The 18,005-nt window shown below is 39.4% G+C and overlaps 1 protein-coding gene across 11 annotated transcripts in view; it reads right to left on the reverse strand.

Annotated features, from left to right (window-relative positions):
- Pam (peptidylglycine alpha-amidating monooxygenase) overlaps positions 1-18,005 on the reverse strand; it is a 281,891-nt gene that overhangs the window by 148,592 nt on the left and 115,294 nt on the right. For 10 of the 11 annotated variants that reach the window (XM_034521200.2, XM_034521206.2, XM_034521205.2 and 7 more), the window contains exons 2-3: positions 13,344-13,748; positions 12,277-12,397 (exon numbers count right to left, since the gene is read on the reverse strand). In XM_034521200.2, the coding sequence (XP_034377091.1) occupies positions 12,277-12,397; positions 13,344-13,447 (225 nt within the window). In that variant the 5' untranslated portion in view covers positions 13,448-13,748. Of the gene's footprint in view, positions 1-12,276; positions 12,398-13,343; positions 13,749-14,028; positions 14,175-18,005 lie in introns of those variants that run through there. The other variant, XM_034521201.2, reaches the window with a different exon arrangement.

An 18,005-nucleotide genomic window follows, 5' to 3' on the forward strand; every position in this document is an offset into this window, starting at 1 on the left:
AGAACAAAAGGAAGCAAACACATGAAAGAGGAGTAGGCAGCAGGAAATAATCAAACTCAGGGCTGAAATCAACCAAGTAGAAACAAAAAGAACTGTACAAAGAATCAATAAAACCAGGAGCTGGTTCTTTGAGAAAATCAACAAGATACATAAACCCTTAGCCAGACTAACTAGAGAGCACAGAGACAATATCCAAATTAATAAAATCAGAACTGAAAAGAGTATCAAAACAACAGAAACTGAGGAAATTCAAAATATCATCATATCCCACTACAAAAGCCTATACTCAATAAAATTGGAAAATCTGGAAGAAATGGACAACTTTCTAGACAAATACCAGTTACCAGAGTTAAATAAGGCTCAGATAAATCATCTAAACAGTCCCATAACACTGAAAGAAATAGAAGCAGTCATTTAAAGTCTCCCCACAAAAAAAAAGTCCAGGACCAGACGGTCTCAGTGCAGAGTTCTATCAGCCCTTCAAAGAAGGCTAAATACCAATTCTCTGTAAACTGTTCCACAAAACAGAAACAAAAGGAAAACTACCCAATTCATCTATGAAGCCACAATTACGCTCATACCTAAACCACACAAAGACCCAACAATTAAAAAGAACTTCACACCAATTCCCCTTATGAATATTGAAGCAAAAATACTCAATAAAATCCTCACAAACAGAATCCAAGAACACATCAAAATTATTATCCATCATTATCAAGTAAACTTTATCCCAGGATTGCAGGAATGGTTCAATATTCAGAAATCCATCAATGTAATCCAGTATATAAACAAACTCAAAGAAAAAAAAAACACATGATCATCTCACTAGATGCTGAGAAAGCATTTGACCATATTCAGTATTTCTTCAAAATAAAAGTCTTGGAAAGAACAGGAATCCAAGGCCTATAACTAAACATAGTAAAAACAATATACAGCAAGCCAGTAGCCAACACCAAACTAAATGGAGAGAAACTTGAAGCAATCCCACTAAAATCAGGGACTAGACAAGGCTGCCCACTCTCTCCCTACCTATTCAATATAGTACTGGAAGTCCTAGCCAGAGCAACTAGGCAACAAGAAAAGGTCAAAGGGATACAAATAGGAAAGGAGGAAGTCAAAATTTCACTATTTGCAGATGATATAATAATATACTTACGTGACCCCAAAATTTCCACCAGAGAACTCCTAAACCTGACAAACAACTTTAGCAATGTGCCTGGATATATAATTAACTCAAACAAATCAGTAGCCTTCCTCTACTCAAAGGATAAACAGGCTGAGAAAAAAGTTAGGGAAATGACACCCTTCACAATAGCCACAAATACTACAAAATACCATGGTGTGAACCTTACCAAGGAAGTGAAAGATCTGTATGACAAGAACTTCAAGTTCCTGAAGAAAGAAATCAAGGCAGATCTCAGCAGATGTAAAGATCTCCCATGCTCATGGATTGGCAGGATTAATATAGTAAAAATGGCCATCTTGCTGAAAGCAATCTACAGATTTAATGCAGTTCCCATCATAATTCCCACTCATTTCTTCACAGAGATACAAAGAACAATTCTCAAATTAATTTGAAATAACAAAAAAATCCAGGATAGAAAAAATTATTCTCAACAATAAAAGAATTTCTGGGGGATTCACCATCCCTGACTTCAAGCAATAGTGATAAAAACTGCATGGTACTGGTATAGAGACAGGCAGGAGGATCAATGGAATAGAATAGAAGACCCAGAAATGAACCCACACACTTATGGTCACCTGATCTTTGTCAAAGGAGCTAAAACCATCTAGTGTAAAAAAAGACAGCATTTTCAACAAATGGTGCTGGTTCAATTGGAGGTCAGCCTGTAGAAGAATGAAAATTGATCCATACTTATCTCCTTGTATAAAGGTCCAAGTGGATAAAGGACCTTCAGATAAAACCAGATACACAAAAACTAATAGAAGAGAAGGTGGGGAAGACCCTCAAATACCTAGGCACAGGGGGAAAGTTCCTGAACAGAACACCAATGGCTTATGCTCTAAGATCAAGAATTGACAATTGGGACCTCAAAACTGCATAGCTTCTGTAAAGCAAAGGACATTGTCAATAAGACAAAGCGGCAACCAGAAGATTGGGAAAAGATCTTTACCAAATCCTACATCCGATAGAAGGCTAATATCTAATATATACAAAGAACTCAAGAAATTAGACTCTAGACAGTCAAATAACCCTATTAAAAATGGGGTACAGAGCTATACAAAGAATTCTCAACTGAGGAAACTCGAATGGCCACAAAGCCCCTAACGAAGTGTTCAGCATCCTTAGTCATCAGGGAAATGCAAATCATAACAACGATGAGATTCCACCTCACACCAGTCAGAATGGCTAAGATCAAAAACTCAGGTGATAACAGATGCTGGTGAGGGTGTGGAGAAAGAGGAACACTCCTGTATTGTTGGTGGGATTACAAGCTGGTACAACCACTATGGAAAGCAGTCTGGCGGTTCCTCAGAAAATTGAACATATTATTACCTGAGGACCCAGCTATACCACTCCTGGGCATATACCCAAAAAATGTTTCAACATACAACAAGGACACATGCTTCACTATGTTCATAGCAGCCTTATTTATAATAGTCAGAAGCTGGAAAGAACACAGATGTCCTTCAACAGAGGAATGGATACATAAAATGTAGTACATTTGCACAATGGAGTACTACTCAGCTATTAAAAAAATGAGTGCATGAAATTCTTAGGCAAATAGATGGAACTGGAAAATATCATCTTGAGTGAGGCAACTCAATCACAAAAGAACACACTTGGCATGCATTTGCTGATAAGCGGATATTAGCCCAAAAGCTCAGAATACCTAAGATACAAAGCATAGACTACATGAAGCTCAAGAAGAAAATTGAAGACCAAAGTGTGGGTGCTTTAATCCTTCTTAGAAGGAGTATCAAAATACTCAACCAGAGCTCCCAGGGTCTAAACCTCTAGCCTGGCAACACAAAGGGAGGGACTCATGGCTCCATCTGTATAGATAGTTGAAGATGGCCTTGTCAGGCATCAGTGGAAGAGGAAGTCCTTGGTCCCTGAAAGTTTGGATTTCCTAATGTTGGAGAATTCAAGAGCAGGGAGGTGGGAATAGGTGGATTGTAGGAGTACACCCTCATAGAAATAGGAGGAGGGGGATAAGATAAGGGGTTTTGGGGGGTGAATAGGAGAGGAGATAACATTGAAAGGTAAATAAATAAAATATCCAATTAAAAAACCCAGATAATGGGTCTGGCAATTGTAGTTGAGCAGTGGAGACTTTTTGTCAACAATTTATTACAGGGATTTTGTATAATCCTCAAAGACAAGGAATTGTGGAAGAGGCCCATGGAACTTTAAAAAGATTGGTGAGACACACTGTTGCTGAGAAAAAGAATGATGCCGACCTGTGAGCTTGCCCTGACAAGGGTGACTGGGGTGCTGTATTGGACATACGTTCCTGACCCACCTTTGCTTGAGTATATCCCAGATGGGACAAGCTGCTTTGCCTCAAGTTTTTAGACCTTGTGGAATAGAGAATCAAAAAGAGAAATTATAATGTCTCTTGTATTGGGGAAATGGGGAAAGGGGATGACATCTGTATTTTAAATAATAAAATATCCCCCAAAAAACCCTTCTAAACTTGTTTGACCTCTCCACAGTCACCTTGCTAATATCCACATTTACTCTTTCTGACAATCTATTTTCTTTCTTTTCTCCACTGCTTTCATACCCTGCCTTGAGTAAATGAAGGTACAACAGGAAATTGCCTCTGAATAGTGCTATGGCATTTATGAAAAAAAATTAAGGAGATAAAATTAATTTTTAACACATCTACAGTGGCAAAACTTAATATTATATCTGGTATAATCAATTGTGGATACTGAAGTAAACAGAATTTGCATTTCCATAGCTAAATGATAATGCAGATGGAAGCGAATGACTTAACCCCAATTCTGAAGGCTCAATGCAGGAGATGTTCACACCCATAAATAATGTAAGCTGATATACTTCAGTGGTGTTTTTCTGTTCCTACTTAATGTGATGTCAGTTTCTGTTATGAGTTTATTTTTCATAGTTCTGTTTCCAAACTGTAACATCTAAATCTAATCAGGTAACACCTTCTTAGTTTTCTCTAAAATTATGAAATAAGGCCGTCAAAGTGTTAACTTGTGTGCATAGAGATCTATGGAAATATTTTAATCTCTCAGAAACATCACTGGCCCTTTCTAAATCAATGTTGCCATGGCAAATGTTTTCCTTTAATACTAGATTAGCTGAAGCTGAGAGTGAGACACTGTACAGTAGAAATTTTATATCTGATGGTCTCCAACACTGCTCTAAGGCTTGCTGGATGGGACAATTATCCCTATAATGTATGTATCTGATTTGTCTCCTTATATTAAACCAAGTACAATGCATTGTGTGTGAAGAGCTATCCTTGCCTTGAAAGAGCATACTCTGTACTTTTTTTCCCCCAAAGAATCCATCCAGAATGGTTCCAAAGGCTTTTCTTGAATAGGGTTGTTGAAATATGTGTATCTGAAAATAAGAGAAACAACAGATCTTCCTGGTGGCTAAAAGGTGCAGGGACGATCACTGTCCTCACTAATGAGAAAACGAATGCACAGATGCTTTCCATAAATGTCTTCGGACTGACCATAATAGATAAATGGTCCCACTACAATTCTGCTGCTATTTGCTTCTAAACATGTACCAAATATCCTAAATTCTTTAATTAATCAGCATCCCTTAATGGCAGTGCTGCAGAGCCGAGGAATAGGAATTAAAAATTTATCAATTAGAGGCATTGTGTGGGAAAACTCCTGTAGAGATTTCTAAACATTAGAGGTTTATGTAAGAACACAACGCCCACTGCACTGTTTTCTTTGGGGATATTGTTTATTTCATTATTTTTATCAATTCTACAATTAGTATTCAAATAATAGATGATGTTGTTAATGATAAAAAAAAAGGTAAATAATTTTTAAAAATCGGCTGCTATCCTCCTCCACTGTTCAGAGGCTTAGAACCACGGGCACTTCTTCCTACATCTACGTTGTCTGGCTAAGCACATATAACCAAGTGGATGTAAAAGGCATTTAGTTAAACACATATGTGTGTATCAGGGTTTTGTGTTAAATTGGTTTAATTGGGTCAGAATCACACTTCACACCAATGTATGTGTATATGTACACACTTGCACGGAACATGCACGTGGCAGGGGCTCTACAGTATTACGCCAATTCTTTTAAGACAGACTCTCTTACTGAACCTGGAGTTAGGGTGGCAGTTAGTAAGCCCTGGAAGTTCTCTGTACTCCACAGCGTTGGACCCCAGGTGAGTGACGGCACTCTGCGCCTTTTTATACTTGCTAGGATGTAGACTAAGGGCCTTATGCTTGTGCAGAAAGTACTTGTACCTGCCGAGCCACAGCCCTGGCTTTTTACAGGATCACTTTTTGCTAGTGATCCAAACTCAGATCCTTCCTCATGTTGAATTTTTGACAAGCCGATGAGCTCATCTCCCCAGCACTCACATATAAAGTCCCAATCATATTTCAATCAACTTTTCTGTGAATCCTTACTTTATATACCTGAAATGATACTTTGGTACTTATGGTATATAACTGTTTTATTAACTGGATACACTGGCCTTTTTAATTATTAGTAGTAGACTTTTTTAAAAGATGAAATTATGAAGAGTATACTTCTGATCATTCATTTGTTTATGGTCTTATTTCTAGATCCTTACAGACATGCTACATCTTTGTTTTCAATGATCGTTCCTTACCACAATTTCCAACTTTTACTGTATCCATAGATATTTTCTTCAGGACAATGTGAGAGAGATGTAGATTCCTTCCTTCTTCTACAATGTGTTCCAGAACAATTTGTCTGTGACGCTCCTAACTAATGCGGCATTGTAACCATGTTCTCAATGCTCTAGGCGACCCTCAGTGTTCATTTCAACAATCCTGCAGGCTCGCAGCACAAGACTCTATATTCCCTACTTGAAAGTGTGTCTTAGCTTCTCCATTGTAATGTTCCTCAAGGAGAAATGATAACATTTCCTGAGCTTTACATATATTAATGGATTTATCCTCAACCCCATCAGAAACTGTCTGTCCCATTATACAACCGAAACAACAGAAGTATCTCACTTAAGATGCTACAGCTAGTCCTGTACCTGCCACAGCTAATAGAATATCCTTGACCCAGCCCAAACCAGGCTCTGTCAAGCCTTCTTGGCTAGGCTTAATCTTCATCTGCTAAGACCTGAATAGAGGCTGACTGTTCGCAGCTTGATCCTGCATCACTAAGATGAACTGGGAACCTCTTCAAAGTGCTTGCTCAAGAAAATTCGAATTGGGGAAACAAATTTGCTATCTTCCCTAGCCACACCTGAGAAAATAAAGCCTCTGGCTCCCAGGCCCTGGAACTGGGCAGAATTACAACTTTGGCCATTGCCATGCCAGCAAGCAGACTCCTCTGGCCTAATTTCATCTATCCTGACTAAGCCTTGTAACTTCTTCCTTTCCTGACTTTCCTGACTTCCAGCTGTTTACTCCACTCCCTAACTCCCCCTTGACAGCGCTCTGCCACCTCAGAAGAAATTGCAGTTGCGTGCAGTTCACACAGGATTTTATTTCTTGCTGCAACAGTTATCACCGTTCAAAATGTGCCGGACAGCTTTACGGCAGTCAGTTTTGTTTACCTGTGACATGACTTACAACACAAGCGCGAGGTATAAGAGACAAGAAAGGGAAAGGTATCAGGAAAGATGAGGGCCGTGGAGGTCGCTTTAAAGGACTTGGTTTTAAGTCTGAGTGGTGTTGGCAACATTTGAAGTGTTGAGAAGGGTGACCTGGCCCGACTTCTGCTTTAATAAGATTCTCATGGCTGCTGTGTGTGGCACACTCTAGGGATGTATAGGTAAAAGCAAGCGGGCTAGTTAGAGATGTCATCATACTAGTGCAGAAAGAACACATGGTTCTCCATGAGAATGGGAGAGATGGCCCTGGTGAAGAAGTCTGAATGCTGCTGTATTTGCTGACGACACCAACAGAATACACTGGCATATTGCTTATGAGCCATGAGAGGACATGTTGACCAAGAGGCTAGTGTATTTTACCTGGAAAAATTATATGGTGGGGATCACTACTTATTGAGATGATTGAAGTAGGAAATTCAGTGTTCCAAATAAAAGAACTCAGGCTTACAGGATCATTGAAATATAAATTCTGAATACTAAGAAAATACTAGATTAAGGCACTGATAACCGTACATTGATTTTTTTTTTATTCTTCCTGTTCTGTCAGTCAGACACAGTTCCTGAGATACCAAAGGTTAAATCCATTTATTAGCCTAAATGACGGATGAAGTTGTTTCGATCAGGGACAGAGAAGTTGCAGTCCGTGAGCTGGCTGGCTGTTTTAGCAGATACAACTTTATATGGAGCACAGCTAAGCCCTTCATTTTCATGTTCTCTATAGCTGCTTTCTAAGTGCAGCAGTCAAGAGGTTGTATACCACATAAGAGAAAGCATTTACTATGGGACATGGTAAGAAATAGTTTGCTATGGTTTATATTTAGACAGGACTGGTGGAAAATTTGGGATAAAATAGGGTAAGCTTGCGTTTAATGTGTCTTTTAACAATTGGGGACTAAGAAGTGACTGAAAGAGTTCAGGTCAACAGACTTTCTTCTTGCATGGAAGTGTTTAAGAAGAGCATATTTGAGGATTTTGGAGGGACTCAGCAATATGTATTTTGTTTAACAAAAATAATTATATGTAATATATAATTAAATATACACGTTTATATAAAATATTCACCAATGTTCTGTTACTATGTATTACTCATTGTATATGATTCACAGTTATAACTCTTGGTGTATGAGGTATATGGTTACCTTGTTTTTTAGTAAATTGTTGATAAAGCTAAATTTCTCCTCACATCAACTGTTAACAGATATGTAGAACAAAATTATGAAGTAAACTTTAGTTTCAGATTCAAGTTAATATAAATTTGAAGCTGTGTTCTATTTACTGGGCATTTGGCTGTGGTCAGGTTATTTTAATTCTCTTGAACTCAATTTCTTATGCCAAAAGAATGAATAAAATAGGACCTTGAGTAGGATTTTTTATGTTATTTAATGAGACAATGGTTATAAAGTATACAATAATAGTGGTCTATAAGGAACACTTAAAAATACATTCTCACCTCGAAAATGCTTAAGAGGAACAGAATATAGTATAAAGAACCTAAATTTTACTGAGAAAATTGATGGTCACAAGGTGGCCTTCTACTACACAGATGCCTCTGATCCCTCGCTGAGGCATCAGATTAGATAAAAAAAAAAGGGGGGGGGAGGATTACAATTCTATACTATTCTCTTAAAATGTACATTAATTTTAGTGTGTGTGTGTGCGCACAAGAGTGTGCACTTGTGTGTGTTCCTAAACATATAAATTCAATCTGCTTATGCTATATAATGTTACTTTATGTTTTCAGGGCTGACCATTTGGTACAAGATAAACAATTGGTGCTCCTCCCTGGAGAAGTCATTTCTCAGGCTCTCAGCGCTTCTTAGTTCTTAGTCTAGTTTTATTTATTTGGTTGGTTTCTGTCTCTTGGTTTTGCTATTTGTTATTGAGGACTGAATACAGTACCAGGTGGACACAAAGCAATGTTCTACTGATTACCTAATTTCTGGGAATCTACTTGAAGAGTTCTGTTTAGATTATATGAAGAACATTAAAGGCTAAAGGCTAAAACAAACAAACAAACAAACAAACAAACAAAAATGTATACTGGAGGTTGGTGAGTGGCCCAGTGGGTAAAAGGTGCTTGCCTCATAAACTTGTCAATGAGTTTTACTGCCAGATTCTACAGTAGAAGGAAACATCAACTCCTGAAAGTCGACCTTTGACTTTTACATACATGCACTTCTCCTCTCTCCTCTCCTCTCCTCTCCTCTCCTCTCCTCTCCTCTCCTCTCCTCTCCTCTCCTCTCCTCTCCTCTCCTCTCCTCTCCTCTCCTCTCCTCTCCTCTCCTTCTCTTATCTCTCCCCTCTCTCATACATACTATTTTAAAATAAAATTTAAAAATGATATTGTCATAGATCCCTAGTTACTTCTTCTGAACAAACTGGTTTAGGTTTAACAGAGTAATTTTTCTTTTTCTTTTTCTTTTAACGGCCATTCTGAACTCCTATCGTATTGGGAGGAACCTCAATGCAGAGGTGAGACACAACAGGGTAGGTTTTATCAAGATAATAATCTAGGATGGTATTCCATCTGTGCGATCAGTTAGTTGTCCTACTATGAGAATTATGCTTAGGGTCTTGTCATCTATTATACATCTGCTTGCCTATAGTCTTATTTCTCAAGCAAGAGAGCTTATCTCTGTCACACGCACCATTTCTGAAACAGAAGCAGTTCTTCCTAACGTCTAGACTGAATGATGTATTTCTTGGACCTCTCTTGGCTATGGAGACTAACATTTTGCTTCTTCATTATTACCTTGTATGAATTCTCTTTCTCTTGTTGAGCCACAACCGATAGGAAATCCCAGCGTACTTTCCAGCTGTATGCTTCCCTCATCTTCTCTGCCTTCCCTTGACTAAACAGTGTTTTCTTCTTCACATTCCAGATATTCTATATTTTCCCCATTTATTGTTATTCTCCATCACTTTATTTTCCTGTTTTAGGCTTGTGCCTGTCTTGCTCAGCTTCCATTTCCCCTCTACCTTTAATTTCTTCATCCTAACACTCTTCATTCTCCCTTCCTCTTTCATCTTTCTGCTGGCCAGGGTCTGTGTTAGCTTCAGTTTTAGCCACAATCTAAGGCAAGAGTGATTGCTTTTGTCCACAAAAAAGTACTTACAGTCTCATACCTCTGTGGCTACCTCACTGAGAGTGCCATGGTGTGGAGGAGAGGGGTTTTCTATCTGTCTGTCACAGGCAGCCCGTCATGTTTCATGAATGCTTACAAGGTGCATCAGTAGGTCAGCCAGTAAGCAGAGCATGTTAGATCAAGAATGCTGAGAGAATGTGTGAAACACTCTAACCAGGTCTAAACTGTTTCAGAGCACTGGAATCACCCATCCAGTTGCAAGTCACAGTTGTGAGCAAGACCAACCTCAACCTAGCTTGGATGAACTAGGCTACCATAAGCAATGGTGCCAAAAAGACTAAGATCACCAAGAACTTCCACTGGGTCAGCCTCTCTGTAATGTGTTCGTTTATACTATTCTAGGCACACTATTCCCATAAAGCTAGTTTACACCAGGTCTCCATGCTTACCACTCACATAAGAGAAAGATACAGTCTTAGCAAAAGTCCTAATGGTTGACTCTGGCTATTCTAGGACACAGATCTTTTTTGTAACCAATCACTGTGGAAGGGAAGCCAGATACAGCCATCTGCCAACCCCGGTCCCTTTATTCTCCCTCTTGAGATGGCTCCTGGGAACCACATGGTCTTAGAGAAAGAACAAAGAGGAGAGCAATTCAGCTGCAGAGGCAACCAACAAATGGCCACTGCATGAGGCAAAGTCCTGGGCCTACAATGCAAGACAAATGGCAGCAGTTTAAATACTGCATGTTTTCTTTCCATGTAAGATTATAAAATTGCATAAAGATTTATTTTATGACAATGGAGCTCTTCCACTTTTTTTTTTTTTTTTAAATTAACTCTTCTGGTTACTCTTTCTGAGAGTATTGGTTGCAACAGAATTGTCTATTTTTGTTGTTACTCAATAATAAGAATAAAGGAACATTTCGAATAGCACTAATTAGATTTTTTGTTTAAAACAATGATGTTTTGTGGGGAATGTGATGAAATACAAGTTGTCTTTTAGACTGTTTTAGACAGGAGCTGGGCATGCTGATGCATTCCTGTCTCTCATGCAATGAAGAGATGGAGGCAGGAGGAATACCAGGAGCTTTGGGGCAGCTCACAGTATAGAGGGAAACAATCTTTAAAAAAAAAAAGAAAAAGAAAAAAAGAAGAGTAGGTGACCAATTAGTGATTTTTTTATATGAAAAATAAAGAATCAGCTAAGCTTAAAGAAATATAGTTTAAAACCACATTTTAAAACTGTGAACACACAAACAAATAAACAACTCATTTCTTGGGTGGGGGACTGTGGTCTTCCTGTTCTGGTTTTGGTATCATAGTTAAATACTAAATAAGATGATTATAAAATTCAGGGCCAGGAAAGAAATAAAGTATACAGAAGAGGTATCTGCATCTGCCTGGTGACGTGGCTACATGGAGACAGTGTGGGCTGTGTCTTACATAGCTGTAAAGTAGTTACAGATAATCATACTCAAGTCTTCAAATACTGTCAGGTATTACCCTGAGGTAAGAGGCTCCTGTATTTTCTAGAGCTTCTGGTTGTCCATTTTAAAAGTCATTCTTCCTTAATAAATAGGATACTTTTATTTTCCTGGTGCTAAAAGGGAGAAAGGAAATCGTGCATTATCTGTAAGACTGAGTCATCAGGCAGCTCTCCCACATCCAGGCCTCTCACCGTCTGCAGCCCTTCAAAGCAAAGGGCTATCTTTTAATGACATATATAAATCCCCGAACTGCCTGGCTGCAGAGCATAATTAATTCTGGCCTTTCATGCTTAATGAAACACCTTATACACATGGCAGCGGTGCTGTTCGCTCCTTGTGTGTGCTAAGACATGGGATGCCTAGCAACCTTGTTCGATTTCATATGCTCTGTGACACGTCTGTGTGAGCACTGCTGTTATCTCTTCAAAATATAGCTCTAGAAAATTCATTCAGCCACCTGTGCAAAGAGTTTCCTTAACTTTCCAAACCGTGGAATGTTTTGGTTTTCGAGTTCTTGGCATCAAACAGATTATTTGGAAGGGTATTTTAGAAACACAGTAATCTGGTAGATGCAGCTGCTCAGTGTTATTTCCTTCATTAGAACATGTTGCCTTATCTTAGTGCATATTTAGATGCTGTATGACAGGGGACATTTTTCCATAGAGAATCTCAAAACATATTTTTCTCAGTTCCTGTTTGACTCACAAATAATAAAATGGGCAACCTTTTCACAAACATAATTTAACTCAATATTTCCCCCTGAAGTCTTACCCTTTCAAAGTACTCTAGCCTCAGCTGGAAAGTCCAAAAACAAGTTATTACAGCTATAAATGCAAGTGCCTTGCTTTATCTTTAATTTTAGACAGTGCACAGAGCAGGTGAATAAGAAAGTACAGAAGTGTACACACCTCTTTAGGTGTAACCCCGGGCATTCGAATATCCAGTGCAAAATCTGATGAATCAATAGGAGAGACTGGTCTGCTGGTACCAAGGCATTCATTGGAAAATGATCTGGTAGTTTCTTTAAACCTTAAAAAGATAATTTGAACATTCTTGAACATAATTGGAAGGGTAGAAATAAATCCTATGTCCTTAAGTCTAAGGATTATTAAATTAGATCTAATAAAAACTACAAGACACAATGGCTCTGTAACAATCCTAACTCCCAGAATCTCTTTATTGTCTATGAACAATGTATAACCAATTTGTAAGCAAAATAAAACCAAAAGAACTAAGCAGGGTATAAAGTTCGACCCCATAAAAGCTTATAAGACATATTTATTTCTACTTAATGAAGACGTTATCATTCTCACTCGCATGCTGATTTTCTAGTGGCAAGACTGTGCACTGTAACCCACTGGCGTTTAGTCAACTCTGAGTGTCCAACATTACTAATCAGAAACAACAGCAAACCCTAAGCACGGTCTTGCTAGGTATAGTTATATGAGGGCGAAATAAAGGCTGCGATGTGAATTACAAACGTTCAAGTACATAAATATTTCATATGGTAATTACAAGGTGCGTGTATACAGCTCGATATTTCCTAGTGAGCTATTACAGCCAATGATCTTCTCCCCACCGCCGATCTATCTTGATATTTTATTCCTCCAGCTGTTACATATAGGCAGGCATTCGAGTCTAAACAACTATATTGCAGTTTCTGAAATATTTCCCCAAGAGGGAGCGGCGATTAGTTCTGGAAATCACAACTTCTAATTGGAGTTCTGAAAGCCAGGGTAGCAGCCTGTCTACAGGACGATGAGTGGGCTTTTAATGCAGGGGGCACTTCAGGAGAAGTTACTGAGCTAAAATTGCAAGACGTTTTGGACAGAGAAAATCAGTCTTGTAGAGATTTTTTTTTTTAATTTTCAAGGACCAGGTTACTCCAAGTGACTATATTTTTAAGGAGCATGCACAGAACCCACCCCAACCTCCTTTCTCCTGTCTAAAGGAAACAAGCAAGCCGAGCACCCACCTCTTAAAGACAGAAAGTGGGCTTCTGAAGGCCAGGCAGCTGCTCTGCAGGGCGAACAGCCCCAGCAGGAGCAGCAGCAGGCGGCTGCGGGCGCGTCTGGCCATGTCCGCACAGGACCGGGGCAGCGGGCAGTGGCCGGGCCGGCAGGAGGGCAGGGCTGGTGGCCGCAGTTACTTCATGGCCCTGGGCGAGGGCGATGCGCGGCCAGCCGGGTCCGCTCTGTCCGCTCAGGACGCGTGGGAAGCGGCGCTGGAGTCCGTTCCGCCCGCCCGCGGGAGCTGCCCGCCCTCCAGAGCGCCTGGAGCCGGTGCAGCCACAGGGCTGGAAGAGCAGGGTCCTTATCTCTCGCAAAGCCAGGGGCTGTGAGGGCTATCGCGCAGACCCGCGTCAGTCATCATTCGGAACCTGCAAAAATAGAAGCCGATAATGGATGACTAACACATTACAGCATTTGTCCTCAGCAAATCCCAGCTGAGGCTCCTTAATACAAGAGGAGTTTCACAAGCTTGTGCCCAAGCCTGGGGAAAATGCTGGTCTGTTGCTCTCTCTCCACCCCAGCGACAAGCCCCTGCGACTTCACAGACCCTAAGCAAAGCCCCTGTCCTGTCTTAGCTTGCTCTTCCTCCCCTCCACCCACTCCGGGTTTGTTTCTGTTCTTTTATTTTACTGTTGTTCTGATTTTTACCTTGCTCTTTACCCTGCTTTCGCTTCTGTCTAGCCCACTTCTCCAGGTTTCTTTCTCTGTCACTCTCTCATCTCATCAAAAAGAAAGCCCTGCTCCAGAGCTCCGTTCAATGTAAACAAAGTTATTCACTCAAATCACTGACTAAGGCACAAGGAATAAACCAGAGAGGCGAAGACAAAGCACTTAGAGACCACAATAATTGGGGAAAAGATGAGAACAAAGGCATTTCATGTATAACCACCACAGGGCTACAGATGAGGAGAGAGAGAGAGAGAGAGAGAGAGAGAGAGAGAGAGAGAGAGAGAGAGAGAGAGAGAGAGAGAGAGAGAGAGAGAGAGAGAGAGAGAATCCCTCTGCCTGCACAGACATCTCTGTATAAGCAATTGCCCAAGTTCTCAGCATTACTTTCAAACAAACTAAAACTCTAGAGTTAACATATGTGCTTCTCAAATGCCCATTAAAATCTGGCATCTAATATGCAAATCAATAATTTCTTCCCGTTTTGGCATGTATCCCCAAAGATACCCTATCCCCTACATAAAGTTTAGAAACTGGTAACAGAATTAGAAAAGGGTGGGAGTGGAGTGGGAAGGATCTGAACCATCCTCCAAATAAAGTGTATGTAGAAAGACTATGGTCAAGAGGTTTCCATTAATATGAATGAGATGTGAGGGCTCGGGGAAGGATACCTCAGAACTATGGCAGGCTTTGGTAAGCTGAATAATCTCATGAAAAGGAAATTAACAACCTTTAAAAGAAGGTACTGAATCAAGGTCCTCTTATGGTTCTTCCTCCTCTCTCCACAAGCACTCTGTTTCTTCCACATGAATATTTAGCTGCAGAAGGGAACATAGCTGTCTTCTATGCTCAGCCTGCAACCCTACTATCTCAGTATGGAAAACAGGAATGCACCACTACTGGACAGACTCCCATGACTCAATCATGGCCCAGGCAAAAGCAAATACCAAAGGGGTGATTTTCTGGAGCATTAATTAAAGCCAATAAAAATGTACAGTCTATATTCTGCAAACACAATCTCCCTTACAGAAAAAGTGGCATGTTTCTGAATATTTTTGGCTAAGTGGGAGACTCACAATCCTATCTTTCTCCACTCTACTGTGATTACCACCCCCTGCAAGTGTTTAAGTTTGTATGCTTTTTCCCTGGGCTAAGTTTTGCCAATATCCTCAATGTTAACCCCTTCAGGCTTAGGGGAAACTTCCCTCTGTTGTCTGCAGAAGCCACACAGAAAATGTGACATTCCATGGGCAGCTCGACTAAGCTAAGTCCTATGACTCACACAAGCTAAACTCTAAAATAATCATGCTTTGACTTTACTAGTTGCCTGAACATTTTTTCAGATTAGGTATTAAATCTGAAAATGATAGTGGGCATTACTTTAAAAATGTCTCATTCACATTGGGAAAATAACTTCTATAAAATAGACTTCTAAATGCTTAGTCCATATTTATAAATACGGTTCAGAGACTATCAGACAGTTGATTTGATGAATAACAGTAAATATTACAGAAGTCAGGCGCTGGGGAACAGCTGCTTATGGTCCAGCTTAGGCTTAGCAAGCAGGTGGCTCTAAGTGCAATTGCTAGTACAAAAAAATGAATGATAATTCGATAATTTAGACATTCTGCACAATAATATGTTAGCTTCTAAATTTCCTTCCATATCTCATGGTATAGTGAAGTTATGCTGTGTGTGTGTGTGTGTGTAAAAAATAAGAACATAAATAAACACAAATTGTAAACTAAATAATATTCATCATGGCCAGCACTATCTAAGTTAAACACCATGGACCTAATATAAATAAACTAAAATTTAATGTTCAACTACCCCAGGGATGCTTGAGGCTCACCAGCACCCAAGGACCATGGGTGATTTGCATAAGCAAGATATTTTTAAAAGACTATTAATGTTTGTTTGAAATTTTGCCTTTGGCTTCCTTTTGAGATCAGCAATAAAAACCTTGAGCTGGCCTTATTCTGGGTAAAGGAAAAGGCGTCCTGGAGATGGGATGTTAGCGTTGAAGGCTATGCCATTGTTTTAGTGTGCAACCAAGTACAGTCCTGTCAAGTGACAATGTAGAGCATTTCCTGAAGTTCTCTTTTGAAAAATGTATATATTAGGAAAGGAATTCTGTTTCTTTCAGAACAGGATTCAAGGACGATCCTTTTTTGAGCTGGCACGGAGGCTTGGTATTAAACAAAACCCTCAAAAACAAACTTATTGTTAAAATTCTATAACAGGAACACACCCTTAAGAACTAGCCTTGGAAATAAAATTCCACTTAACTCATTGATTGATTTTTATTACCTTTGATGTCCCTAAACCACCCACTTAAAGAAAAGAGAAGAGAAGCTGTGGGCAGAAGCCCAGATGGTATTTGTAGCCATAAATACAATACCTTTTACTACAGAACTAAAAGCAAATTATGATTCTTGAATCTTCCAAGATTCAAGATGGGGTACACATTATGACAATAAACATGGTTAGCCACTACCACTTCGTTTTTTATTTCACAATCCCTATTAATGTAGGATATGAAATATTCCTATTTTTTCTCTCAAGATGTTAAAAAATTCACATTATATGTTCCCAAGATAATGCCTTTACTCAGTCAAAACTACTTAATTTTGTATAACGTACAAGACATTGTGATCTATGTTTGGGTTGGTTCAGGTGACCAACACTAAAAAGAAAAGATACGTTTTGAAAGAGGTAAGAACTTCACACAACTGATGGAAGCACTAGTCCCATAAAAGACCATAGAAGAGACTCAGATATCTGAGAAAGGGAAGCATCCTCAAGATGGTATGAACAAGAAGAAATGTTGGACGGCAGCTTCAACAGAAGGCAGGATGTGCCTGGTACAGCAGACAGCAGGAGCAAAGGAGCCCAGGTAGGAAAGAGACATGCAGTGAGTGTTTGAGATGCAGTAATAAAGACTGTTTCCTGGAGACAGGAAGTCCGGGCGCCCCATTTAATCTGCAATCGAAAGCACATGTACTGTTTATACCTCCATAATTTCACCAGGCAAGGATGACTTACAGTTCATGTCTGTGTGGGCTTTAATTCTAGAAGAAGATAGTAAGTTGAGGCTGCATCGGAGAACCATAAAACTACCCGAGATCTTAGAGAGCGTTGGTCACCCTCACTGCTTTTATTTAATAAAGAAAAAAAAAAAAAAAAAAACAAACCCTGAAATCTGTAATTGAGTGAAGACTCAGAGAAATATATTGACCATTGGGTCATGGATTAATATACTCAGAGAAATGGAAGAGACTATGGCTACAGGGAAGCGGAAGGAGAACTGTCTGGTGTCTAGCTCTATCGGCCGGAGTGAGTGCACGATCTCCCTGAGCTTTAATTTCTTCACCAACAGAAACGATCACACCACCTACTTCATAAGAGCGATTCCAGGAATAAATGAGTTAATCTTCTAAGGACAGAGCCAAGTGTGCACTAAATGCTTGCAATTATTGTTGCTCCAAATACTTATTCAGTGCCTTAATGTTGAGGACAGTGATAATCAGACAGATAAATTCCCGTTTTTACAGAAAATGCTTTCTAGTATGGGGGAAGAAAAAAAAAAACAAAAATAGCAAGCAAATTATGAATTTCATTTACTTTTTAAGAGATTGTCTGAGGCTAGAAGGACTTGGCTAAACTGAGGAAAAGCATGCATATCCATTAACACAGCAACTTGATTTCCGGGAATTTCTTCTTGAATGAAATCTAAACCATGACACAAGCATGCCAACAAAGATATTTGATAGTGCTCTTCAAAACAACAAGAACAACAACACTAGATGCTTTCTATAGTAGCACTAAGAAGCCACATAAATGTATATCAAAAGCAGATTGGCCTTATTTTTTTAAAAAAAAAATGAAACTTTAAAACAATATAAAGGTATTCCTTTTAAAAAGACAAGTTTCTTTTGAAAGCCAGGAACATTTTATAA

Source organism: Arvicanthis niloticus, chromosome 17 (assembly GCF_011762505.2).
Source record: "Arvicanthis niloticus isolate mArvNil1 chromosome 17, mArvNil1.pat.X, whole genome shotgun sequence".
NCBI classification, from domain to species: Eukaryota; Metazoa; Chordata; class Mammalia; order Rodentia; family Muridae; genus Arvicanthis; species Arvicanthis niloticus.